The following is a 27,597-nucleotide window of genomic DNA, read 5'->3' on the forward strand; positions in this document are numbered from 1 at the left end:
AGCCAATAACAGCGCTGTATAGGGTGTGAGGGCGGGACTCTATCTAAACCTTGCGACCAGGTGCCAGATCATAAGCACACATCCAACTTTAAGGAACATTTACATTGGAGATTTTGTTTTGAGAATCCACCACTACAGTCATTGTGAATGTCAGTACCCACTGTGTCACAGCTCATAATTTACCATATATTAGGTTTGCCTCTGTATAGCTACAGAATAATTACAGAAATGAGGGAGCTGAAATTAAACATTTGCCAAAAAATCGAGTAGAAGCTGAGCTAATCCTGAGATTTTCCACAGAGCTATTCAACTATAACCTCATTTTTTCCCCATTTCATATCTTCAGGGTAATTCCCTGCATACTCGAGGTATAATTATACTATTTCACTCCCAATCACCCTCCTCAAAGGCAAGTCAGGAGGGTTAGGAGAGAACAGGTGAATGTGCCAGATAGAGATTACGCCGTGGGTCGCTCATTAAGCCAGCGTTAAATATTATGACTAATAATCACATAGGGAGATTAGTATGTTCTCTGGAGTTTGTGTGTTCTCTAATACCGGCAGCTCTGCCTTCCAGTTCTTACGTAATGTCACATCAGGATCATTCTTGGAAGCGGATCAGCTGAGGGAGATAAATGTCCCTCTGCAGCCACATGCATGTAACGCCGTGCTATGGAGAATTATCGATGGAGAGTGTGACATCATGCAAAAATGCTTTCGCTTTCACCACTCAAATTGCCCACAGCTTAAATGGGGGACTTTCAGAGGAATCTGTGCACATGGGTGACAGCAGAGCTGGAAGTCCTGACTTTCAAACATCAGTGGCGGATTATAGGTCTTCTCATATGCAATCTGAGTGCACAAAAGGGGTCTATTTCTGGATGAATTTGATTTGCATTTCCTTTATGCTTTGACATCCACGCCAAATTACACAGGAGAATAATAGCTTCTTTTTTTTTATACACTTTCTAGTTTGCCAGTGGTGGGGTTTGATTGAAGCCATCATAGCTGTGCTTGATCCTTCAAATCCTTAATATACTTCTTAATATATCCCAGATATACAATGAATTCTGATAAAAGCAATCAGTATTACATTTGATAAATCTTGAGCCACTTTATTATTTCCACTTAACTTCCTTTTCAGCGCTGCTTAGTTTTCTGAGAGTTTGCAGGGAATTAAATTCCAAAATCTAAATGTGAATGATGTGAAAGCAGGGACCATAACTGCCATAATTACAATACACCTTCTACTGCAATTTCAGCAGCAATAAATTAACCCTCCAGAAAAGCATCACATGAATGTTTTGGTTTCTCCCAAGTACAGCACTGAATGAATACAGAAACAGAAACTATGAAAGTATCCACCAACCCACAAACAGTTTATACACTGTCTTAACTGAGTTAATACGATACAGACTCTGAACTGAATTTCACTGGTATAGCTACAAAGACTGGCTGACTGCATTATTTTTTAAGCTTATTTCCAACCTTTAACCATACTCTCTTCATCACCATGTGGAAACCAACACAAACTTTAGATTAAAGGAATGCTTGGACAACTTGGGAAATACACTCTCACGTCTGTATGCTAAATATTACCGCAGTTAGCTTAGCTTAGCATTAAGACTGTAAGCAGGGGGCAACAGCTCGCTTGGCTTTGTACGTAAGTAAGAAAATCCACCTACCTGCACCTCTAAAGCTCACTAATTAATAAATTATATTTTGTTTGTTTAATGCATAAATGTGGCGGACTATTTCTTGGTCAGGTTTGGCCGGTTGTTGCCTGGCAACTGCTCCCAGCCAAGAAACAGTTTGGTACATGACCCCTGGGAAAACTGCCACAAAAAATTGACACTTTAGTTTTTGTACGGATTAAACAAACAGGTAATCAAATTGCAATTTCTTCAGCTGTTAATGGCAAAAATGCCCATACAGGCCTTTACAATGTACAGTATTTCAATTGCTGTCACAAGGTAGTGTGGAAGAATAATGCAAGCCAAGAATTAAGCCAGTCACACAGGCTTGTTGGGACAAAAGCTACATCACAGTAGAACTGACATTTCTTCCATGATGAATTCTTACGTCTTGAAACTGTCGTAGATGTGGATATTCTATAAATAAAGCATCTGTGAGCCTGCGTATGTAAAGATATGCAGAAACCAGCCAGCCTGGCTTGTTAAGCAAACTTGAAAAGTGAAATCTTGCAGCTCCAGGCGTATGCCTGCACGTGCTTACAGCAGGCAGCCTGTCTGTCAGAGCATGACAGAACACCCTTCGAGATTTGTCCATCTAGATTCACTGTGTTAGAGCTAAACTGTTGAGCAGCACGACTGAGCAGTCTCTCTCTCTCTCCCTCTCTCTCCCTTGCTCTCTCTCTCTCTCTCTCTCGCTCTCTCTCTCTCTCTCTCGCTCTCTCTCGCTCTCTCTCGCTCTCTCTCTCGCGCGCTCTCTCGCGCTCTCTCTCTCTCCCTCTCTCTCCCTCTCTCTCCCTCTCTCTCCCTCTCTCCCTCTCGCTCTCTCGCTCTCTCGCTCTCTCGCTCTCTCGCTCTCTCGCTCTCTCGCTCTCTCGCTCTCTCGCTCTCTCGCTCTCTCTCTCTGCCGGGAGACAATAATGATGATCTTCAAGGAAAGGAGGGAAAAGATGCACAACAAGTCAAGAAGCCATCCACTTGCTAATTAGTAACCCCTTCATTTTTCTAACAAGCAGAACTAATTACAGGATCTGCCACGACGCTGATTTCCCACAAGGCAATGCTCACCAGGACTAAGCCAAAATTGCTTCCTCTTACTCCACCCTCCCGTGAACCAATCAAACTCAGGCTTTTGGGAGACAAACAGGGGAACAAAAACTGCTGTGTCATTTTTCCAAGGGAATGTAATCACCCAAAGCTGGGTTTGATCAGAAACAAGTCATTTCTGTCATTTCCTTATCAGTACTCCATGTGCTTGTAGAGTTTTGTAAGGTCACATTTCTTGTGTCACTGAATCTTGAGTTAATAATAATCTTCCAAAAGTGATTTAATCACTTATTCACCAGATTAAATTTAGATTGTACTTGTGCAATGTAATGTTTTAGCCGAGTAAATACAAGAGATGGAATAATGACCTCCTGCAAACCTGATCAAATCTGTAGTTTGTCGTTCCCGTCAGATCAGAGCTGGTTTTGATCTGCAGATGCAGTAAACAATAAAAGGCTGAACAGGGTTCTTTGTTTTTGAGATTGTAGCAAAGGATGAACAAAAGTTTCTTCCAGGAGCCTGCATTTATATTCTGCAGCGTGACCACTGTGCTCCTGCTGCAGCACTCTCTGCCCCAGATTTTTTTTGGCTGCCCTCTCCTGTTTATCTGCATGCCCTAAGAGTTCTTGATAAAGTTATTTCTTGTCATGTGTTTGGTTTCAGCTATATCAGTCCTGGTCCTTCTGCCTTGTCAGTTCCTGGTGCTGAAAGACTTTCATTTTATTGAGAGAAGTGGTTCCCAACACAGGCAACCACACCAAACTCAATTGTTGACAGTGGTCCAAATCTAGTTGCCCTGAGGCAACCAGACAGTCCTGCTTTTTTCCAGGTATTGTCTACGCTCTAGCATCCACAGTACTTTCCAGTATTCTCGGTATTGCTGTAGCATTCTCCAGTAGACTTCCCAGTATACATGCATTGTGCACAGATGACATTATGGATAACTTCACATTTTATGTTGTGTCCTGCTATATATATATATATATATATACACACACACACACTCAGACAAAGTCAGAGATACTAGTGGCAGTACTTAGATGGGACCACAAAAACGGATCCAGCAGAAGCTGATAGCTAGAAGCATCTGGCAGCATTTGTGCTGTAGTTTCCCATCAATGTAAACTGAAACCAAGATACAGTCCTATGATGTACCAAGTTCACCTGGATTCTGAGATCGTTGTCAATGTCATTAGTGAACAGGAACTCACCCATAATATGATCAGGAGTAAACATCCAACCTGGGCTAGTTTTCACAGTTCCCAAACCTAATATACAATGTATTGTGGTACGCATACTGTCGGTGCTGTGGGACAGGATGTCTGAACAGCTGATTTCTCTGTCAATACAAATGGAAACAGAAAGCTTATACTTTTAATGCACTAAATGGACCAGGAGCACCAACTTGATACTTAGCACATTTCTATATTACATCTATATTATTATAAGTCCAAAAATCCAGCAAATTGATCCGTTTTTATTTGGTCTTATTTTAAAAAGGATAAGGCCGGTCAACAAATCCCAGTAGAAGACCACAACCAACAATATGTTAGTCCATCACTCAATACTTTTCAAATTCCCTGTTCTCAGACCCAAGCCAATTCATTCCTACTCACAAACATTTCATTTCACTTTTATTCAAAAGGCTCAGTAATTTCCTAAAACAGCTGGGCACTGCAGCAAGTATTACTCAAAGAAGAGTAAATAATACATTTGCTGGGGACTATTTTCAGCCGCGGATTAATATACATTTGGAGCTCTGGTGAAATTTACGACAGCAGGACGATGTTTGAATCAAAATAAACTACAGTGTCCATGCTCATCGTAATGAAGGAATTTGTCACCCAGTGCAATAGTGTGACTCATTGATGATTAAGAAACAGAGTATCATCAGACTCATTCTTTAGCTCAGTTTTAATCTAGTTTTGTAATTAAGTCCTACTTAAATATTAACAAGCAAAGCCCACATCATGAAGAGATTCTGTTTTGTGGTTGGGTATCCCATCTAGGCAGCAGCTATTACTTTATGGCGTCTCATTCACATAATCCTGACCACTGGCTTGCTTTGTTGTTTTGTTGCATTGTCAGCAGCTCAGCAGCCAGTCACCTCCTATCTGAGGCAAAGTGCACACACGGAAGACCCTTATCTTAGAGAGGAGGTGGAGGTGGCAGTATGCGGAGGAAGCTTCCTGCTGGCCAGTCACAGTTAGTACAGACGGGGTAATATGCTGATGGAGCCCTTTCAGGTCACCTTGGTGGGCTTGAGTGGGGATGGGGTTGGGTTGAGGGGCTGCCTCATGCATCATTTGTCCGTCAGTGATGGGCATGAGTGGTAACCCTCTTAGACGACAATGGAGGAGGAGAGGCTTTCAGCAGATTCACTGAGTCCCAGAGCGTTTTCTAATTAGCTCATTAGAGACTGTCTGATTGCAATCACTTCCATTTTAAGAGTTTACTCTCTTAAATTTGGTTTAAAATTCTCTGCGGTTATCTATGCGGTGTCGGGTCTGTCTGCAACCGTGAGATCTATACACCAGCACTCCGCGCTGTGCAGACATCATCACCGTGGATTTCACAAATTACGGGTATTACATGAACCACGACTCTCAGAGCTGATGTAATGTTCAGCTGCTGCAGCTTAGCGAGGCTGATGTAGAGGGTCAAAAATCCCCCCGAGGAAGGAGTTAAGCATGTCAGGCCCGCCAGTCCTCGGCCACCTCCAACCATATGCGTGGTTTCCATCTCACTGGTTTGTGTGTGTCATTCCATACACCCATGAGATAGGGATTTTGGTGCCCTTCACATGATGCTTTTACAGTGCAGTTACATTAGCTAATTCGACCCCCGCTTTCAAAAATAGCCCTTGATCGATAAGGCTTTCAGTTTCTTGCAAGCCTCAACGTTTCACCTTCAGGCTCTCCCTTGGAAAAAAAGAAAAAGAAACCCCCCCCAGCAATCTCGAATTTCAAGTTTTCCAGAATTTCTTTAGAACAGGGGCTGCGTTACTAAATCTGGATACACGCCTTGACCTTCGTGGCCATGAGCTACTGACTACTGTAAAGAGACTTAGGGTCATATGTGTGAAAATCATTTTTTATAGCAAAATAAAATGTATACCTATGACTCTAAACCACATCGGTTCATATATCATATCTGCTGATCTGAATACCTGCTAGCCTCAGGAGCTAAGATGACCCTTTGGTGCAAACAATGGACACATCAAATAGAAATGGCCTCCAAGGAAGACAGCAGTTAAAGCCAGAGCTATTCAGGCTGTCTAGGTCACATCAAAATACGCCCTCATTAAGCATTAAAGATTCACAGCTTCATGATCCGGGCCTATTGAGATCCACTCCTCTGCGTGGCGGCTTTGAACAACCCAGCAGTTCGTGTCTATGCCAGTTCCCCAGTGCTAGATTAAGGTAGCTTCTCTGAACAACTGGAAGTGTCACCGACTTCAGGAAGCCCCCATATACATGCGGGATGACTTGGGTTTTCCCTTTAACCCTTCTCCTTGTTGCAGAGTTTCCTTTTGTGTGGAGCGGCCACAGAAAATTGCCACCATGGCATTTCACAGAAACGTACAGAAGGGGAAGGACTGAAGGCATGAAGACCAGTGAGGCAGAGATGGTGCTGTCCATGGTACTGCACCAAGGGGCAAAGACTGGGTTCAGTGTGACTGGATCGGAGCAGAAAACAACAGCATGTAGACTGTGATGAGGTAGATTGCAAACGAGTGTTTTACACTCGGAATGAAGTTGAGAGATTTGAACAATACAAACACAATGCTGGCTTCATTATGCATGTTACACACAACCAGCATTTATGTTCATTAAGGACTCAGGGAGGGCTGCAACTAACTATAATAAATAACTATTATTTTCATTATCGATTAATCTGCACATTATTCTCAATTACTTTCCCAAAGTTGGAAAAGTTTTGTTCAGAAATTAACTTGGAAGTCATTGGTATAAGGGGGCAAGTACACATTTCCTTTTGTTGTGCAACCATCTCTGAAGTGGATCAACTCCCAATGTCTTTTTATGGCAAATACAATAAGCTCCATTGTTTTACTTATTCTTTTTTTTAAAGCAGACTACATTGTGCTTTTGATAATCACACAGACACTGTAACAAGTGACAGGGTGACCTTCAAACCATTAACAACACTGAGAAGGCAGTGAAGAGCCACTGTCTGCTCTGATAAGAATGAAAGGGAAAGCCAAACAGTACAATAACCAATCGAGGACAACATAAACAGCAGCCATCAGCACATGTGATGCAAATTAGAACTTCACTTGCACTATTATTACCATTGAATGCAATTAAAATTGAATCTGGACAAAAGCAGAGCGCCGGCGAGGAACAACGACAATGCCAAGAGAGCTGACAGAAAAGAATTTAGACAACAGAACAGAAACGGTGAAAGAAGCAACTCTGGCTATAGTTTCCTAACACCCGACATTGTGTGTTTTGATTGGCCCGTTCCTTTATTCTGAAAGACACCTTTATCTCTATTGATTGGTCTAACAGCGCAAACAGGTAAAACCTCCAAAACCCAATTACTGGCTCTACAGTAGCCCCCCCCCCCCCCCTTAGACAAGGAGCCACAGCTGGAACAGATGATAAAACTTGGACTTCTCATCGTCATGGTGAGATCAAAGTCGCAGGCTTTTTATTTTTAAATGATTGGACTCTGGCTATGTTGTCGCTGGCTGGCTCAGACGCTAAAACAACTCCGTTTCTCTGTGAGAGTAGGTATATACTGTATGTGTTTGCAGACACATGTGCATATATGACCTTAAAACCACATGATCGCATGAACAAAGACAGCTCTGCTTAGCTTCTTTACAGTTAAATTTTGCTTTATAATTCAGGCACCAATCAGCAGTACCGCTATTTTCCTCTACTTTCTTCTGCTTCTGTATTCGCTGTGGAGTGCTTCTATTTTGTCGTTTCTATCTAGCCGTCAGTAACCTTGGGCCCGCATGAAACACATGCGCGCGCGCGCACACACACACATTATCGACTTCTACCTATTTTTCATTCAGTTTAAACGAAGGTCACTCCTACAACTTCCCTTTTGAAAGGATACAAACATGAGTACTCTCGCCACTTTTGTAGTAATACACAGTACAAATCAAGGACAAGGGAATTAAAATAATTAAAAATGGGTATTTCAACAGGATTTCCTAGAAATTAGCTTGACAACTGCTTTTATTACAGCAAAATCCATTCAAGCCCAAAGAATCTGAAACAGCAGTAGTTCATAATTTGGTTGGAGTTCAGCAGTGCACATCTGGATTTTGCTGAAAATTAGGTTGACATCCGTCATAATGGGAGATAATCTCGTGAACACGTCACACACGACTGAAATACACAGCTAGTGATGGAGTTCATGCAGTGCATCCTGGTATTATGGTGTATGAGGTGGGGGTTCACTCGGATAGGACGGGATAAAAATAAAAAATGAGCAGCATGCAACACCCGGTTTCCCGTGTCAATATACAGAAGGTGTACAGCGCTCTTTCCCGAATGTCCAAGTTCACAGGGAGGAAACTCAAACACACTGCTCCCTGCACAGAACCCACCTTGTAACTGATCTTTGAAGCGCATCCTGATGGAAGATCTCGCCTCTGTGACGCTATTTATAGCTTGGTAATACATCAGAGGTCGCACCTTCCTGCAGAACCAACATCTGCCTCGATACACACTGGCGTATCCAACGCTGACGATGGCAGGCATCTAATATTGTGGTTGGACGGTTCTTCTTGAATGTCTTATCATTACTTATCAGTCATTTCATTTGCTCATTCTGATACTGGCATCACACTCACATGGATCTACTGTAATGAACTGTTATAATCAACTTCAGTTGTTTGTGATGTGGCCACGTTCTTCCTTTGAAATGACAGAAAAGACTTTGTTATCATTACTGACAAACTCTGACTTCTGGTGTATCATGACAACAAGTAGAGGGCGGCTCGTCACTCCTCCGTCTTTCATAAAACTGTAGTGCACAAAGTGCTGGCTAATCTGATCTGCCTGAGCCAGTATTTTTGCAAGCAGCCAGTCAGTCCATCAGCAAAACAAAGAGAGGCCATGAGATAACAAGATAAGCGTGAGCCAGCCTGGTGAGGTGGTCCTGAGTAGGGGGCTAGGGGATGCGCATGTGATGAAAAACCCTACTAATGCCATGTACAGACAGATCAAGCAATCACTGACGCAATCTGACTTTATGCCATGTCAGGCCCAAACTCACCTCTTTAAAAGCAGTTTTGAAAGTATAAAATCTATGACAATAGCTATAAAAAGAAAGTGTTAGAGATTGGAATGGAAAAATGCTACTTATTCACAGTGGAGTGTGGTAAAGATGCCAGCATTGATGTCTTGTTATACTGGTCTGTTTTGGGGGGTTTTGCACACAGAAAGAAAAAGAAAAACGGTTGGACAAATGATTGTTTCAGTGGGACACCATCAGCATACAAAGCCAACTCTAGCACACACACATCTGTTGCTTTTCCAGTGAAAAATGGCTGAAGCAGAGAAAACCTAGAGCTAGTCATAATCATTCTCCTCCATTTTGCGCTGCCATGATCTTCAAAGCTTGTGAGGCAGAAGTAGGAGCCTCTGGCTCTATAGTGACCTTGAACTGTGTGTCTCTACAGTCTGTACAGTACGGATTTACTGAGTGTGTGGGCGGGAGATGTGTTCAGATGGCGCAGAGAAGGCCATGCGTTGGTGACCTCCTTCGGCCCCTCTGCACATACTGAGTGACCGAGTGTTCAGCAATCAGACCTTTGCGCACCACCAGACTAAGAAGCTGTAAGAGAACGTGCAAGTAGCAATACAGTGAAATGACGCCATCTTTGACCTACAAACCCTTGTGGCTCACAGGGCCAAGATGTGTGACACTGTCACCCTTTGGCAGTAACGCAGAGGGAGGCTGACATGACAGATAAGACATGACAACAGTAGCACACAACATGTACTACAAACACAACAAAAACAGACAAACTATAGCTTATATATGTATCTTATGCAGCTCCATCCTCTGAAGTCAGTGTAAAATCTGTATTTTTAACGAATGATAATTCCTCTAGACTAGTGTTTGTCAGTGTCATCTCACACTTCTAAGTGGATTTAAATGACTGAAGGAAGCCAAAGACACATTCTGATTACAGAATTGTAAAAAGCAGATAACAGCAGGTAACAGCCAGTCTGCATGGTCGTGTCTCATAGGAGTAAGTATGGCAGAGGTGGCAACCTTACTCGCCGCAGCTAAGGCAGAGTGCCCTTGTTGTGAGATTAACCAGCAGCTAAGCACTCATTAGGTAAACAAAGGTATTAAGCACCAATCAGACCAGAACTAATAGGTAAATACATCCTTCCAACATCTGTTTGGGCCAAAGACGAACAAATGAAATCACATGTTATGCACTGGGATCAACTGTACTGAGAACTCTGAAGAAGGATTACATGAGTTATTCAAAATAACCTTCTGATTTCTACCAGTTTTGAGTTAAAGCTGCTATTATCAATATGTTTACATTATCAGTGGATCAAAAGGGCTATATGTACGTGAAAGGGGCCGCTCATAGTGACGAATCAGCAGACAATTGTCACCGACTGTTCCCCTAAAGTCTTTCAGCCCATTGTTTTGGTTTTATGGCCCTCCACTTCACTGTCTGGTGCAGTTTTCAGCTGCAGCAGGCAGAAAAACCAACTGTATGCTACGTGGCTAGCACCAAACATCAGACAAACAAATTTAGCAACTAGCTGGTGAACATAGTGGAGTAAGAGTCACACATTTCTTTCAGGAGTTTTTAAATAAAAGTGAATATTGGAATTATATTCATAAGGTGGTCAGAAACACAACTTCAAATGAAGGGTAATACGCTATGTTAATGTTGTGTTGGCCCAAGTGGCCAAAACATCAGTTAATGCAGGTTTAAGTGTAATTTGTCAACTTATTAATGTAGTAGTAAGTAGTTACGGTGGCATTTTTGTTTTCGGGTGAAAGCAGAGTTCATTTCCACCTCCATCTGACTCATTCACTGACTGGAAACTGAGGTTATGCAGCTTTGAGTCAGTGTGTCGTCAGTGCTAAGCAGTTACAGTAAAGGATCTCATGAGGATTTCAGGTGCATTTGCACAACCAAGATTTACGGAAAAGAGTGTGAAACAATCCACAGTCAGTCTAAGTGCATGGCATTATGCAGCATTTATGGTTGTGTTAACTGGATTGAGAGATTATTACAGATTACATTTGATGAGGTTGACCATTGAACTGCTATAAAACAATGGCTTTAAATAGATCTAGCGTCCACACTGAGATCTGACAGTTCTGTTTGTGTTGTATTGATAATATTACACCTCATCCCTGGGCAAAAAAAAAAAATGACACCTCTGATCCGTCAAATGATTGAAAAGCAAGCCCTGCTCTGCCTGGGAGCTAAGGCATTATTTTTCGAGAAAATAAGAGAAACAAAGCCATCTATTTTTATGTTACCAGGAGCAGAATACACAAGTTACACAAAATAAACTTTTCATGTCGCAGTCCAAGCACTTATGTAATGAGATGAAAGGCAGCGGTCGCAGACAGTGCAAAATTGACTGATGACTTCTAAATGCAGAACATCACGCTGCTGTCTGTGTTACTCTCAGAATCGAATTTTACATGGTATTTATAGCATGCATTGTTGATGGCCAACTGCCAGTTACTAACCAGGCAAACCTACACACTTTTATCTTTAGGGTGACACCACAACACTGTTTCTCTTTTGCTGCTGACAGCCTGTGTTTCTGTCTGTGGCAGCAATGCAACACACAACAGGGACATCCCAATATCATAATGCATGAACTAATCTCAGGGAAGCCCATTTTAATCAAGTGTTTAGTTCAAGGGCATGTGGTCAGCTGACCTTGTCCTTACAATGCAATACTTCACACCTGAACAGTACTGTATGGTGGATTAAGGACACCTTGGGGCTCAGTCATGACAGAGAAGTGATTAAAAAAGCTGCACTCAGTTCACAGTAGTGAATGTCACTTAAAAATAGAAAGACAAAAAAAACCAACAAAAAAAAAACACAAAACCAAACCCTCGATCATATTTTGCGGGACACTTTAATGAGTTAACTCACTCATCCTTGCCTTTTCCCTGTATGAATTTGCACACACGCCTGCTAAATTGCCAATTAGATCTCAAAATAACACTTGTGTCTTGAAATACACGTGTCCCCAAAGTGTCAAAGCTTGATTAAAAAAAGGGTGTTTAGATGATTATATTCTAATAATATTTGTGCCTTTCTGGTTCTATTAACCCTGTAGGCCCAGACTACAAAATAAAAGAGGTTAACTCACAACCTACATCTAGTCAAATAATAGCTTTATTTTGCAAGAGAGAGGAGAAGCTAAATCAGCTGTAAGCGTCATTGGAGATGATGGTGGGGTTTGATCAACTCATCTGTCACGCACTATTTTTAAAGTTGTTTTTCAACACACACACACACACACACACACACACACACATTGGTTCTGTTGGCCAAAGTACCCAGAATTCATTGCAGCTCAAGGTCACCTGAGTCTTCTCTGGCACTCAGCCTGTGCACCTCAGTTCTCACTCTTTTCTTGCACATAAGCCCTAAATCAAATTAGTATGGCAGAAATAGGACGTTCAGAAAATAACTATGTTCATGCTTGCTTTTGAAATGAACTGAGGCTTTCATTTTAGCATTTTGGTTTTACACACTGCAAATCAAATGGCGATGTTGGCTTCCTTGAGAGTTTCCCCCTACATTGTGTAACCTGCAGTTTAAATATCCTTTATGTACTTAGACTAAATCCCGATTTAATTAAAGCTTTTACAATACAACTTTCTCAAAATTTCATTTTCATTTCATGTCACAAAGAAACCTAAATCCGTCCGGATAATCTCTACACCAGTATCAAATTGCACTGCAGTGTCTTTTGCCCTCAATTGTCATTGAGGGCTAGCTAATGTTATGTGAAGATTGATTTCAACTGTTTTTGCCTGCAGAGTATTCACTGTTTAAAATATTGCACTGATTGACTGTACATGAAGAACCTCTCCTGGGAGCAAAAATATGGAGGAACAAACAAGAGTCCTGAAGCCATTTACTGCATGTGGTTCACCTCATTCCGTTCACATGTTTATGCAACAATTCAAATACAGCATTTTATGTGGGAAATCTTTAACTGGGAAAAAATAGCTCCTGAGATTTTCCAAGGGATTTGTTTGTCAGACCGGGACACAATTTGTAGAGCTTAACCCAGAATTACACATTTCACTGTGTTTTATTAATCCCACAGTGGAATACTGTATGCCGGGCCCTCCTGTGCAGCATGGCTTGAACCATATTAATACACAATGGTCAGTTTAGTTGTTGAGAGTACTCCATATTTAAACCACTGAGATTCTGTTATTTTACCCATTCTAAAAAGGTAATGAACAGGTAGGACATAAGCCAGTGTCATAAAAACACATGTTTGGCATCGCTTGTTCCATATTGGATGATCTAAGTGCGGGACATCTGTGAGACACTAGCCTCATTTGAAAATGGTCGTTAGGTTGATGAGAACAAAAAAAGATGCATGGAAAGCATGTCTCACCTGAAACAATTAAGTAAGCCTGACTTCATTTAAAATAACAAATCAGCTGCATGATAAAAGGATGTGTGTGTTCCCATGCCAGAGGAGACGTTGAAGGTCATTTCTATCAGCCAAAATGCTAAAATTCATTACTGCACACCTACTGTAACTTCCTCATAGTCTGACATTTCATATGAAAATGTACTTTCAGAAGAGATGGCGGTGGGAGGAAGGGAAGTGGGAGAATAATAATACGGATCAAGAAACCAACTCACCTTGGGCTGTACTTCCACTTCTACCACTTGGTTCTTGGTCATGCAGCTTTTGACGAAGCCCTCTACTTTGCTGTTGAACTTCATGAAGATCACGTAGGCGGCGTAGCCTGAGAGCAGCGTGACACTTTCCCAGATGGAGATGAAGTTATCCAGGAAGAAGATGATGAGCAGGATCAGATCCAGGATGTAGAAGGAGACGTCGCGGAAGAGTGGCCACCACGTCAGGTTGAGGATCTCCTTGGAGAAGATGGCACACATCCCAATCACAAAGAGGATGTTGAAGACGGCAGAGCCTACGATGGTCCCGATGCCCACGTTGCTGTGTGAGATGAAGACTCCGATGATGGAGGTGAAGAGCTCCGGGGCTGAGCCGCCTGCCGCCATGAAGGTGGCACCTGCGACATCATCCGAAATGGTCAGCTTCTCCGTGATGACCGTCAGCGCTGGGACAAAGAACTCGTCACACACTATGGCTAAGGCGATGAACATGTAGATCATGCCAAACATGTGGAGGACCACTGCTCCTTGACGCCTCTCCTCAAGGGTGAAAATGTCTGGCGGGTACTCCCCCTGGCTCTCGTTGCTATCTGCTGTAGATTTCATGGCTATTGGCATGTCGGCTGACACATTGGGGTCCCTCTGGTGTTGGGTGAAAAGCAGAGTCCTGTGGGGGGCCGACTGGTGGAGACTCTCCTGGGGGAGCACTGGCTCACTGAGACCCCCTGAGCTCCAGGTCAAGGCACTGAAGGAGACGGCACTTAAGGCCACCAGGCTGAAGACGAACCCTAAGATTCGCACTGGCCTCAGCTTTTTCCGCAGACATCGGTGGCCCTGCCGCTTACAGGCAGCACCCAATATGGGCCGACGCTCTCGTGAATCCACGCAGGGTTGATCTGAACCCATGTCTGTGCAGCTCGTGGTGTCCTCACTCTCGAAGGCTAGGTAGGAAGAGTGGAGAGTGGAGAGCAGGTTTTTACCGGAGACAATGCATGGTGTTGTCTTCAGTTTCAAATGAGTTGAAAAGATTGTAGGCGCTTTCCAGGGTCTGGTTTGCCAGATGATGTCTTCATATTAGCCTCTGCTGGACAATGTCAAAAAGAATGAAGAGAAAATTCATTACCAAACCAGGAAAGAAACTGTAGATGTTCAAAGTGTAAAATGAACAACAAAATACGCTAAAATTCAAAAGGCTGTTTGGATATTGAGCAAACAAAGTGTATTTTAATGATCCTGCTTTGTCAGTTTAAATAGTCAATAGTGATGCTGATGAATGAGAGAGAGAACTAAACAGTTGATTACTATTAATCATCAGAAAGTTCATCTTTGGCAATATTGATGTAAAACATCAACATCGAATGTGCGCTTCCGCTGCTTCCCTCTGTCTTTATAACATTGCAAATGGATAACTGGCAATGTGTGATGGACAATTAATGTTTGACCTCTCTTTATATGAATGAAAAAGAAATCATTTAATAAACAACGGCTAGATTAACCAACAATCATTGCTGCTGTGGAAGCATCTGCTACAAAGCAGGATTAATCTACTTCTGACCACTGCCCAAAAAAGGGCTCCATGTAGATATTTAGAAATTTAAATTAAACAGGAAATTCCTAATTACAACGTTATGCAGACATATGAAATAGTCCGTTTAGGCATGCATTGACATTAAAATCATCCCATGGTCTCAACAGTAGTGTCATTCCCTCGCAGCACTCTGTCATTAAGATGAATTACACATTCTAGAAAAATAAATCAAGAATTCATAACATCTCAGCTGTGATCTAATTAAGTGAGACAGTCCATTGGCCGTTATGTGACATTAGCTGCATAACATTAAGTGCATTCAGTGATTTTTAAATAAAAGTAATTCCCCATCAATTCAAACCACAAGACGCAGCAAGCAGACAGAGGAACTTCTATGGACAGATGATTCTGCTGCTTTAACAATTTCAATGGTGGGATTGTGACAACCTGCAGTCAAGAATCGGAAACCTGCTGTTTTCACCTGTGAAAATGTCACGAAATGTGAAGGCCGGCGGTTTACGGACATCACTGGGCTGCAGCGGGGAAAACGGTGAACGCTATGACGCTGCTGCTCAGGTAAAAGCAGATTAAAAAAACAAACACACACACACACACACATCCTGTCCTGTTTGACTTTCCAATGATGCACACAGCCTGCTGCCTTTCAGCGGAACGGCGTGTCTGAGATGCCAGGTCCACTGACAACTCTTCTCCCTGTCTGCCCTTCAGTAATGCCTTCGCCCTTCCAGCTGTATCATCACACAACAAACAGTCAACCATCCTCCCGAATAAAACAGCCCAACATCACTTTCCCTGGCGAGGCGCATGGCGCGCGGAGAGGCTGCACGCGGCGTCATGCCTTACCTTTGACAGAGGCGAGAAAACGGCCGCTCCGCGCGGCAGCAGGTTGGAATTAGGAAATCCTCTCCGGTGCCCTCTTGCTCTCATTGAGCAAAATGTGACCGCTCTCCGCTCTCCGACGACAGAGGAGGAGCTTTGGAGGGAGGTGGTGGTGGTGGTGGAGAGAGAGGTGGGGGTGGGGGGGGGGGGGGGGGTGCTTTTCCAACTGCGCTCACCTCTCTCCCTCACAGCAGCAGCAGCAGCAGCAGCATCCCTCCAGACTCGGATGAGAGAAGAGAGAGAGAGAAAAAGAAATCAGCCGGTTGAAAATGCCCTGCTAATGTAGCAGAATATGGTGCTGGGCTGACCACGTGAACCGGCTGGTATATTAATAAAGCCAGGTAAGCGGAAGGCAGCGTATCCTTTCCTGCTGGGTTCACGCGGTGGGGGCTTCGGTGATGTTGCATGTTGAGGGAGGAGTTGCCGTGGTTACACAGTAAAGGCAGTATTTCCACTGATTTGTCCTTTTTTTTTCTTTTCTTCTCTCATTCCTCTGATGGCGGAACAGGTGGACACGCTTCAGCTCCGTCGCTGATTTATGTGTGGCCCACGCCTTCGGTCATTTCAAGGTTATTGCCCTTCCTCAAAGATACACGTGCAGCCCAAGGTGCAGCATCGGTGATTTTATTACAATGATGCATCGCTTTAATTATGCAACACTTGAGCTAGAGATTTTAAATGTATTTTGGGAAATTTGCATATTGACTTTCTTGATAAGAAGATTTATTGCATGAAGGGGGCTACAACTTTAATTTCATTGTGCAGCCCTCTGTTGTAGAATGACTAATAAAAAGTACCTTCAAACTTGATATCAAGCTCATTTATATCTGTATGTACAATATGAAGTTGTAGTCCGTTAGCTTATAGCAGAAGGACTGGAAACAAGGGCTAGTCTGAAAGTAGTTAACTCTGTCTGAAAGTAACAAAATCTGTCTACCAACACTTCTAAAGTTCACTAATTATATCTCGTCTTATTAAACTGTACAAAATCCCTATAAAGTGTAAAAATGACAATTAGTGGTTATTTGTGGGACTATTTCTTGCTCGGGTGCAATGACTTCCTGGAATCTACCACAACTTTATTTTTGCACTTTGTTTGTTTGTACAAACAATAGCCTATATAACGAGGTAAACTGGCCGATTTGACCGAGCCAGGCTAGCTATTTTCCCGTTTCCAGACTTTATGCTAAGCTAAGCTAACTGGCTACTGGCTCCTGCTTCATGCTGAATGGACAGAGTGATATCAATCGTCTCATCTAATTCTCTGCAGAAAAGCAAGACATATTTCCAAAAATGTTGAACTATTCCTTTAACATTGAATTAATTTTTTTTTTTTTTTTTTGGCTCCAGTCCCAAATGGGAGAGTAAGCATTAAAAAGGTCATGCATGCATAGTTTGTTTCATTTTGAATATGTCAACCGATACCAAGCTTTCACCTGACATAACCATCATCCCTACAGCCCCCCAGGTTGCCATGTTTTCCCCTCATGTCAAATAAAGCCTCCCAACCACTTAGCATTAGTCGACAGGCCAAACCCTGTTGGATAGATACAGACACGCAATCTCTACACAGTGTGACAAAGTATGTGTGACACTAATGGCCTGGTGCTGTATAATAAATCATGATTCAGTGACCTCATTGATTGCCCCCTCTCCTCCGCTCTCATCTCCTCCCCACTGTTACTGCCTCTTGTTACCTAACAGGAGACACAGAGGACGACAGCAGTAACTTAACTCAGATTATCAATAGTCAGATGTTTGGTGACTACTATCCATTGAGGCTCATATTGGTCCAGAGTTTTCTAGCTAAATTAGCTGATTTGGTAGTAAAAGGAAAACATCTCAATGTCCTCTGATATGTAATTAAATGTCTTTAAATTAGACACCTCTGTCACTACTATCAAAAAGTTCCTTATAGAAATATGACATTTCAGGGAATATGTTTATTTGTTTTCTTGTCGAGACTTGATGAGAAGGTCGATACCACTCTCACATCTGTCTGGAAAATATAAGGCTGCGGCCAGCAGACAGTTTGCATAGCTTAGCATAAAAGATTGGACGCAGGGGGACTGCTAGCTAATACTGAAGTGTTAAAAAGACATGTTGCGGTTTTATGAGGGTTTATGTGCCAGACTATGCCTAGGCCAAGAGCAGTGACTTCCTGAACTCCAGCCGGCTGCTGGCTACGTTTACTGGACAGATATGACAGCGGTATGGATCTTGTCATCTAACCTTTGTCAAGAAAGTAATTGCCCAGTGCCGAACTTTTCCTTTAACCATGAAGACTTAATCTCCATTGTGTGTGTAATGTCAATCATAATTCCCTCTCACAGGACCAAAATACACCCATTAGTCCCGCAAGTGAAATGCTGTCACACTCCAAAGCCCAGAAGACTATTTTGTTGCAAAGTGATTGAGTTTGATTGCCTCACTAAAAAAAATGACAAATGGATCGTTCTAGGTTCTCAAATGTGAGAATTTGCTGTTTTCTAGACTTATAGTAAATTGAATATTTTGGGGGGGGTTTGGACAGTTGGTCGGACAAAACAAGACATTCAATGTCACCTTTGGCTCTAGGATATTTTGATGGGCACTTTTCACTGTTTTAATGTTTTATAGACCAAACCATTAAAGGATTCTTCGGGGGAAAAAAAAAAAAGTTAGTCGCCGCCCTACTAAATATTCTCCTGAATTAGTATGGACGAAGGTTTAGGGTATTTGAATCTTATTTGAGTAACAGAAAAGAAATTCTGTTAAAGTTGGGATTCATTTCAGGTGTTTTGACCTTGTGCGTGTACCTGGCCTCAGGGAAATGTGAAAGTAAATCAAACAGTTGAATAGTGGCTGTACAGCACACAAGGGCTGTCACAATAGCTGATCCATTTGTTTGAAATGATACGTTTAGCTGTTAGCTGATCAGTACACATCATCATCACAAAGTGCACTCTGAGCCTGTGACCCCAGCTCTTCAAATTAGATCTGCCAATATTTTTGCCTATCAAATGAGATCCCATCCAGGCTGTCAGCTCTTTTTCAACAATGGCCCCCAGTGCACACGCAGCCTCTCCTCCACACCACCACACAGACCACTCCTGATCTGGCTGCATTTCCAGCATAAAAGTGATGACTGGTCACAGGCCATGTGGGTTGTGGTGGGGAGGAAGGGTGATGATGGCAGTTGTTTTGATTTGTCTGAAATCTGTGCTGTGACAAAAACAACAGAAATTTCCATGCTGGCCCTGCCCCCCACCCGGTCCACCCTCGCTTTGGCCCGGCAGCTAAATCCGAGCCTTTGTGTCGCACATAGTTGTATGGATTTGTCAGCAATGGGGCAGGGGCAGTGGGGGGTAGATAGGGTGATGATAACCAAGCAAGTTTTTCCAGTGAAGGGGAGGACAATTGACTGAAGCAAGGTATTGAATTAGCTCTATTAAACAAGTCTTTTTTTATTATCAATAACTGTTTGGTCATGTAGATGAGGAAAGCAGTGAAATTGGAGTCCCAAGATAAGCTTTTTCTAAGAGACTTGCTCTGGATTAGATGTTGAAAGCCTCATATTAGCAACCCCCCCCCCCACTATCACCACCACAAGTCTGTACAAAGAGGCTTGGACAGACCACCTGCCCCTTAGGAAAATGCAGTCAGCAAAACAAAATGGGCATAGGCACCAATGGGATGCTCAGGTAGTAAATAGTGAATCAATGAGGCTCTTTAAAACAGCTAAGTAAATGTATTCCAAAAGACAAATGGTCTGCCTCTGAGTTATAACACAAAAGAAAGATTGTTCAAAGACAAAGTGGGCAAGACCATTTTAGCTAGAACCCAGGGGTGGATGGGAATATTCATTTTAGCAGCAGTAGCTCTAAAGAGATTAACAAATTGAATTTCCATAGGCAGGTCTGATCACTAAGTGCTGGAGCTGATTAGATACAAGCAGACAGTGTGAAAGTGAGACCCTGCTTTTACTGGTGGTCCATGTGAACATATAGCGCAGCCAGGATTTTAGAAATACTGAGTAATAATAAGTCCAAGCAGCCCCTCCAAACACAGACCATTTTGAAGAGATCTGAAATTTTACATGTTTTGTTACTCTGGATATGTTTCCATGTTTGAATAATTTAACTGTTATTTTTATTACTGTATTTTTTGTGAAATGTTGTATTGTTGTATTTATTGTAAACATACAAGAACTGTTGTATGTCACAGACTCTCTCTTGGTGATGGTCTACGTTTTCTCTTCTCTGTCAGCAATACATTTTGGTGGGAAAATGTGTTCAATTATTGCATTTATTCATTTATCTATTTCTTAATTTTTCCTTCCCTTGAAATTGGCAAGATTCATTTCGTAAAAAATATTGTTTTCTTTCTTCTAAAACAAGGTTAAGACTCTACAGACATGCCAGTGACTCTCGGTGCGGCTGTACTTTAAGCTAACATGCTCACAATAACAATGCTAACATGCTAATATTTGGCAGGTATGATGCTTTCCATGTTCACAATCTTAATTTAGTGTGCTAGCATGCTAATTAGCACTTAAATCTGAGGCTGGTGGGAATATCAATAGATTGTGTTGGACAAACTGAAATGTGGAGTTGTGGAGACATTTTGACCTGATGATGGTGCTTCATGAAAAGTCAGTTATACAATGCACCCTGAGAGGAATGGTTGTACCAAATTTCATGGCAATCTATCCAATCTCCAACCTCATGCTGGCAGGAAAAGTCAGGGTATCACCAAAGTAATTTGTTTTCATCCTCTGAGAACCATAAATATATATTATGGTATATTTTTTATGCCAATGCATCCAGTAGTTAATGAGATATTTCAGTCTGGACCAAAGAGGTGGACCAACCTACTATGTGTAACTTGAACTTATAGAATGTAAACTGCACTTCAGGTCTCCAAATTGCAGTGGTTAATTATGATACATTATTTCGATCACTAGTGAAACAGTGGTTTCCTGCTACCAAATTTACAGCATTTAATCCAAATAGTCACAACACTCAACATTTAGATTGCAGAAAAGAAATAATTTTCTATCAGCTGCTTACAGGTAAAGAATCTGTTGTACAGCTAAGGTACTAGTTTATTTTGGCTAGGATAAGTCTGAGTGTACTGTCAGGATGCTAAACTTGGAATAATTCAAAACTTGATTGCTTACATGCCCTTTATGAGATCAGTACACACCGAAGGTTCTGCAGAAACTAAAGGATAAAACACTCCACATCAACATTTCACATTTGACTGTGAGGCTACATTGTGTATTAAAGTAGAATACATTATCTTAAATAGATTTATCTGCTGGGGTCATGAGCTTAGCTGTTGTAAAAATCCAATCAATCTTTGTCTTTTGTGACCTTTAACCATTGCAGGACAATGCTATGCAAAGACAGGAGAAAGGAGTCGTATCAACTGCTACGTTGAAAGAGCAGAATTTTGTTTTGGTGTGATTTCATGTGAAGGTTTCAAGGTTCAAGCAGACAACAACCTGACACTGGAGCATATTTTCTTTGGTTGTTATCCGTCATTGAGAAGTCTGATGTGAAGGAGGACAGCATTGATACAGGATGTGTGCTGCATTATAAGGTTAATCCTTATGTCAACAGCCCCAGATGGGCTGACCTGCTGGGCTGCAGGGATGAGTTTTTTTTGGGGGGGGGGGGGGGTTGAAAATCATTGCTGTCTGTCTGGTTATGACAAGTAGTAGGGAGGAATGAGTGAGCTTGGGCAAAAACCAGACAACTGGAAAAAAAAAAAAAAAGTCGAAAAATGTTTCATGCTCTGATGTCATTAGGAAGGCGAAAGCAGAGCTGTAATCCTATTTTAATCGCAGTGGATTTATTAAACAGGAGCAGCAGGTTTAAATCTCAGCAGATTACACAGAAGGCCCAAGGAGATGTGGAGAGGGGGGGTCGGAGAGGCTTGCGTAATCAAGTGCACTTAAGGTGATATGGTTCATCTTTGACGAGTCAGAACTGATTTAGAGGGAGGGGCCGAGGGCGTCAGGGGGCTCCTGGATGGCTTTACATTAAATAAATTCTTTAAAATGATCTAACATTCATGACTTTATTGATATCTTGTTGGATTAAGATCTAAATTAAATATTCTATTGAGATGTCTTTTAGAATAATTACTTCTGACAAGATTAAGACAGACTGCTCGCAGATGTTACAAATTATTTGGATGTGTGTATGTGTGTGTGTGTGTGCCTCAGTGTCCCTTGGAGTCGCCGCAAATCTCCTTGGCACCCTTTGTAAAAGACCTTGATTCTCGTGAAGAACGGGTTAATCCCAGGTCGCGTCACATCTGGACTTAATCAAATCAATCCCATAACAGAACATGTAGAACAAGCTTGGACCTCTAGAGGTCACCAGTAATAAAAAGTTTCCAATCAAAAATTGACAGCGTGTGTCAGGGCACAAGCACTGGTATGCTTGTCACACATTCACACAAAATATCATGGAAGAAATTACCAAATCTCGTGAGTTCAGTTGTGTGTACCTCAATTTAAGAGTCTTTTTACAAAATGCTAATGCTAATATGTGCGTCTCTCACATGTAGACCCGGTCATCTCCCACAAATCCAAAAACTTGAATATTGTTCCTGACTGGCCCAAGTTTATGCACTGATTTTAATAGTCAACATATTTATTGCAATTATTAAAGTATTATAGAATTTCAAATATAATTAAGAAGTATAATTAACATAACATTTCCAGATGGACTGATTAATTGAAAAAAAAAGTAATGAAAATAAAGAACGTGGCACCGTCAAAAACCAAATCCAGGCCATAAGGAGATCTGACTAAGTTAAGCATAGTTAGTTTCATGCCCTTAAATCGGATGCGTAATGTGCCCACATGCTGTACAGAGCCTTGTGTTGTCACTGAACTTTGCCTTTGCCAAATGCTTCATCTAAAAGGATGCCAAGCTCACCATCTGTTGGCTGATCTTGGCAAATGTCTTTTTGTGACACAGCACCTCTTTGATAGGGAGCCATTTTGAGCTATTTCTCTCCTTTTTTAGAGCTATGGAGTGTATGCTGCAGATTCTAGTCCCTGGATATTGGTTGTCAGCGTGCATGGCACGAACAAAAAAAAACTACAGCCTTGGTCCTTTTGAGATATTGAAGAATGAATATTTTTATTTTTGCAAAAATTAAACTTAGAAGAATGCTTGCGCCACTTTAAACAAGTCATGGGTTTTACTGTACAAGATCATATTAGGCTAAACCAAAAGGATCACTCTCTGTATGATACCTTCTGACCACCCTATAGTAGATTGTGTTTGCATAGAATTACTATGATACTTAATTTAGCATAGCCAAGACATAAAGAGGCTTCATTGTCAAACACAGTTCAACAAAAAAGCTTTCTTATAATTTTGAATGCTCCTATAATATAATGACCATATTTTAACATGTTTTTCCAAATATATACACACATATATATATATATATATATATATATAAATAAAGGTAAAGGAATATATAAAAAAAGGTAAAGGAACTTTGCTGAAACTAAATGGGACTCAATGGGGTATGTGCATATGGTGCATGTGCAGCTGTGTCTACAGACAGATGAAAGATCCCTCACAAGTTAAATTAAAAAAACAAGTTTACAATTAGCATAGGCATTTGCGCGTGTGTCTGTTATAATAATATAAGTAATGTATTATTTTCATCCCACCCCAAAGATTGAAGGACAGACTTCCTATTCACACCACCCTGTAAACTGTCAGGTATCTGCAAGTAGCGTACGATTGCTGCCATCTGCTGGACAATCCATGCATTGTTTTTACGTTGTAAATAAAATGTAGTCATTGGGTGGTTTTTCATGGTGAGCGTTTTTACCACAGGTGTGGCAAATCACATTCGGGTTCTGGGGTCAGCAAGCAAGCAAGGACAATAGCAGAACACTGGAACTTGTAGGTAAATGTGAGGCGGCCATCGTTAACGTTACTGGTTACACCTGTGCTTTTCAGGCTGCAACCTTGGTTTAAATGAAGTGGCAGCTAAGAGTGTTGGAGAATCTCTTGGAATTTATTGTATATATTGAAACAGCCTGCAAGAGTGATTGTGTCTATTGGTCCATTGCTTGAGCAGTTGCACAGGACAACTTATCAGTCAATGGTATTAATTATGTAAATCAGATATGATGAGCTTTTCTTTTTGCACATTTTCACTGATGGGTTTAGATTTGCAGTGAATACATCATGCCTAACTGTGTCCCATCTTTACTCCAGAGTTTCCTTTGAACAGAAGAGGCACTGACAACAAAAAAAGACTTGAATAGCAAAGTGAAAATAGTTGTTCCAATCTATAAGTAGCATAACTTTAACGGCGTGTGCCTTTTTAATTCAAGTGACAGTATGTGGTCTAATTTCAAGACATTTGACCTAATCTTGAATATATTTACTAGATTTTCCAATTGTTTCAAAGATACTACGTTCGTGGTAGATTAGGTATGTTTTATCCATAATAATTCATTTTTATTTCATTGTTAATTACTTTTTTATATAATGCACGCCATATTTATTATTATTATTTAGTTATTGGTTTGGACAGTTTAATTTGTTGCAGTCATGGTAGGGAAGTTTTTATTTCAAAATAAAGGAAGGCTTTATTTATTTTTTGGCTTTAATTTAAAAAAGGACATTTCATTAACATTAGTTTTTATTTAATAAGCGTATCATTACACACTTATTTGTTTCATACTTATCTGAGCATACGTGTGTAGTAAAACCGAAACACCAGCAGGGAGCAGAATAACAAGCAGCAGTCTTGAAATAGCCGGCATGGAGGATGTTTAACCTTTCACACCCGCCTTCCTCCTTCCTCTTCCGGTTACGGCGACAGCAGGTATGGCGGCCCCTACTTTCCTCTGAAACATTATGCTTTTATAATCCACTGTAATCCTACATTTTAGATGAAAATGTGGAGGATTTCAAGTAACGATAATACTAAGAACAAGTCTTTGCTTCTAACGATGTGATAATTTTAGTAGATAGTGGTTTCTGTGAGACATTTTAAAAGATGCCGTTCCTTGGTCCGCCATCTAATCACCCAATTTATAATGGTGGAGTCGCTGTAGCTAACAACTACGCTGCACATGTATGTTTTCATACCGATACGACTTATACATACTCTGGTGTAAACTACGGGGGTCAGCTAAATCCAGTCAATGTTGTGTAAACTAACGTTAATGTTCGCCGGTGTCGCTAGCATTATGACCCATAGCATCTATAGCAGGGTTAGCATCTTAGCATCATGCTCAAAAACTAACTGAATATCGTATATTATTTCAGCTTCAAGATGGTGCAGCGCCTGACTTACCGTCGTAGGTTGTCCTACAACACCGCCTCCAATAAAACCAGACTGTAAGTAAGCTTTCTTCATCGTCTCTGTTATGTCTCCTACGTGGGAAGCTGACACCATTGTAACTTTGTTTGCTACAGCTGTGTAACTTACATTTTAACATGGTTTCCGTTCTGTTCTGCAGGTCCCGGACGCCTGGTAACCGTATTGTGTACCTGTACACCAAGAAGGTCGGCAAAGCGCCCAAGTCAGCATGTGGCATTTGCCCAGGAAGACTGCGTGGAGTAAGTAAACTCTGCTGTTGTGGTGACTCTGCTAAGCAAAGAATTAGTGCATGTATGTGAAGTCTCAGGCCCACATGGGGCTGGTCTCATTATATACTAGCATCAATCTACTTTAATTAGTAATCTGCATTGATTAGGCACTGAGTAGATGGGCTGGATGATCCTGCTGTAAACACAGGCTTTTGCTTCTATAACTGCAACAGTATCAACACAGGTCCCTTGATTTTCTCCCCCTGTAAACATAATGGGGAGAACCATCAAGTTGTCATACTATTCCTGTCCATGTGGTGTCATTCTTTACTGATCACTTGAAGTTTGAACTTGAAGCTGCATTATTGACGCAAGCTGCTACAGAGGCAGTTGTCATCTGTTGCTTTTCTTGCTTTGCATCCTTATAGTTAGTCAGGAGCAATGTAACTGCCTACAGCCTTTCGGTGACATTTTCATCAACTTTAAGTTAAAAGGGAGAACTTCCTGGTTAGCCTAATTCAGAACTGGTTCTCCTGCCTCAATATGTGAATCAGAATCAGAAACTGTTTATTGCGAAGTAACATACATTACAAGGAATTTGCTGTGGTCTGAAGGTGCTATTGTTTTGATAACAAATAAGTAGAATATAAAAGCTAAGTTCGTCAGGTACATCTTCTAGGATGAGAAATGAAGGTCCATTAATTGCACAGTGAATTGTAAGAAATCACAGGTATTGCATTTTTGACAATGGTGGCTACAAACGTTTCCTTTGTCATTTCAGTATCCTACAGTTGATAGTTTGGTTTGTAAGCATGCTGACTGTCTAATTGCGCCACTGCATTTAAACTTGTGTAGCATAACTTTTACCCATCAGTACACATTGCTGACTGTGGTCTCATTGTAGTTCTTTTCTGTCTACTAGATTCGGGCTGTTAGACCTCAGGTTCTGATGAGGCTCTCTAAGACCAAGAAGCACGTCAGCAGGGCCTACGGAGGCTCCATGTGCGCCAAGTGTGTGCGTGACAGGTAAAAGAAGCATTTCCCTCCATTTCCTAACTTTCTCAGAGAAACTGGAATGATGCTAGATGAAGTTATTACTAGTCACAGATAACCAAACTTTTAATCTACATGGAAAAGGGATTGAGTTCAGTCACTGATGACTGTTTTGAATTGCTAATGGATTCTGTGTAAATTGTCTCTTTTGCTTTTATTCCCAGGATCAAGCGCGCTTTCCTTATTGAGGAGCAGAAGATCGTCGTCAAGGTGCTCAAGGCACAGGCACAGAGCCAGAAATCTAAGTAAAATGTGTATTTGTATTGCCTCAATAAAAAATGACAAACAAATCCATTTCCTGTTGTGATTTGCAATGCCTTGGGAAGGGAGGGGATCTAAGTGAATGGGGGTTTGTGATCTTTGAATGCTTTGCATTGATAAATTAGTTATTGCAGATATGTTTAACAAATGCCAAAACTACCAAGTTAAGATTTTAGCAAAATGATCATTGTAGCTTCTTTTTTTTTTTTTTACATTCGGCCAAATACAACATTGTCTACAATTGAATTGCCTCAGTTTCATAGTTGTTTTTAGACCCAAAGTGACTACCTTAAAATAATTTTAACACGTGCTTAAGATGTGACTGATTTTAAAAAAAGTAAGAAAATCCCTGAAGCACCATCCTATAACTGAAATGTTTTTATGCTGTGATTGAAATTTGCATCGATTTCTCAAACAAGATATATTTCACTTATGCTCATATTGAAGCAGATAGCTGTGATTAAGCAGCTGTAAATAAGCAAGCTTTTTTTCAATTTGACAAATGAATGTGTTATCTACAGTATAAAACATCTACATGTACTGCACTGGACCAAGTTAGTGACATTCATGAAACTGATGAGTTGGGAACTCAATGTGGTCACATAAAAAATGATGACGGCCATGCTTGAAGAAGATGGTAAAGAATGGGTTTATGAAGAAATTT

At 41.3% G+C, this 27,597-nt stretch overlaps 2 protein-coding genes across 2 annotated transcripts in view; one reads left to right on the forward strand and one right to left on the reverse strand.

Moving 5' to 3' along the window:
- Positions 1-14,528, reverse strand: part of LOC139305774 (sodium/potassium/calcium exchanger 2-like) — a 37,805-nt gene extending 23,277 nt beyond the window's left edge. Inside the window, exon 1 of the mRNA XM_070929724.1 lies at positions 13,626-14,528. Within this exon, the coding sequence (XP_070785825.1) occupies positions 13,626-14,528 (903 nt within the window). The remainder of the gene's footprint in view (positions 1-13,625) is intronic.
- A 10,363-nt stretch (positions 14,529-24,891) lies between these two features.
- On the forward strand, positions 24,892-26,966 carry rpl34 (ribosomal protein L34). The gene is made up of 5 exons (XM_070929808.1): positions 24,892-24,909; positions 25,356-25,427; positions 25,550-25,649; positions 26,542-26,645; positions 26,837-26,966. The coding sequence occupies exons 2-5, from the start codon at positions 25,363-25,365 to the stop codon at positions 26,919-26,921; spliced, it is 354 nt and encodes a 117-aa protein (XP_070785909.1). The 5' UTR covers positions 24,892-24,909; positions 25,356-25,362; the 3' UTR covers positions 26,922-26,966.
- Positions 26,967-27,597: the final 631 nt, after the last annotated feature.

The sequence above is a fragment of the Enoplosus armatus genome, chromosome 23, assembly GCF_043641665.1.
Source record: "Enoplosus armatus isolate fEnoArm2 chromosome 23, fEnoArm2.hap1, whole genome shotgun sequence".
Taxonomy (NCBI): Eukaryota; Metazoa; Chordata; class Actinopteri; order Centrarchiformes; family Enoplosidae; genus Enoplosus; species Enoplosus armatus.

Bases quoted from the DNA above. Each gene is read 5' to 3' on its own strand.
- rpl34 (XM_070929808.1), top strand. From the start codon at position 25,363: ATGGTGCAGCGCCTGACTTACCGTCGTAGGTTGTCCTACAACACCGCC. The intron at 25,428-25,549 runs GTAAGTAAGCTT...TCTGTTCTGCAG, and splicing joins GCCTCCAATAAAACCAGACT to GTCCCGGACGCCTGGTAACC. The intron at 25,650-26,541 runs GTAAGTAAACTC...TCTGTCTACTAG, and splicing joins GCCCAGGAAGACTGCGTGGA to ATTCGGGCTGTTAGACCTCA.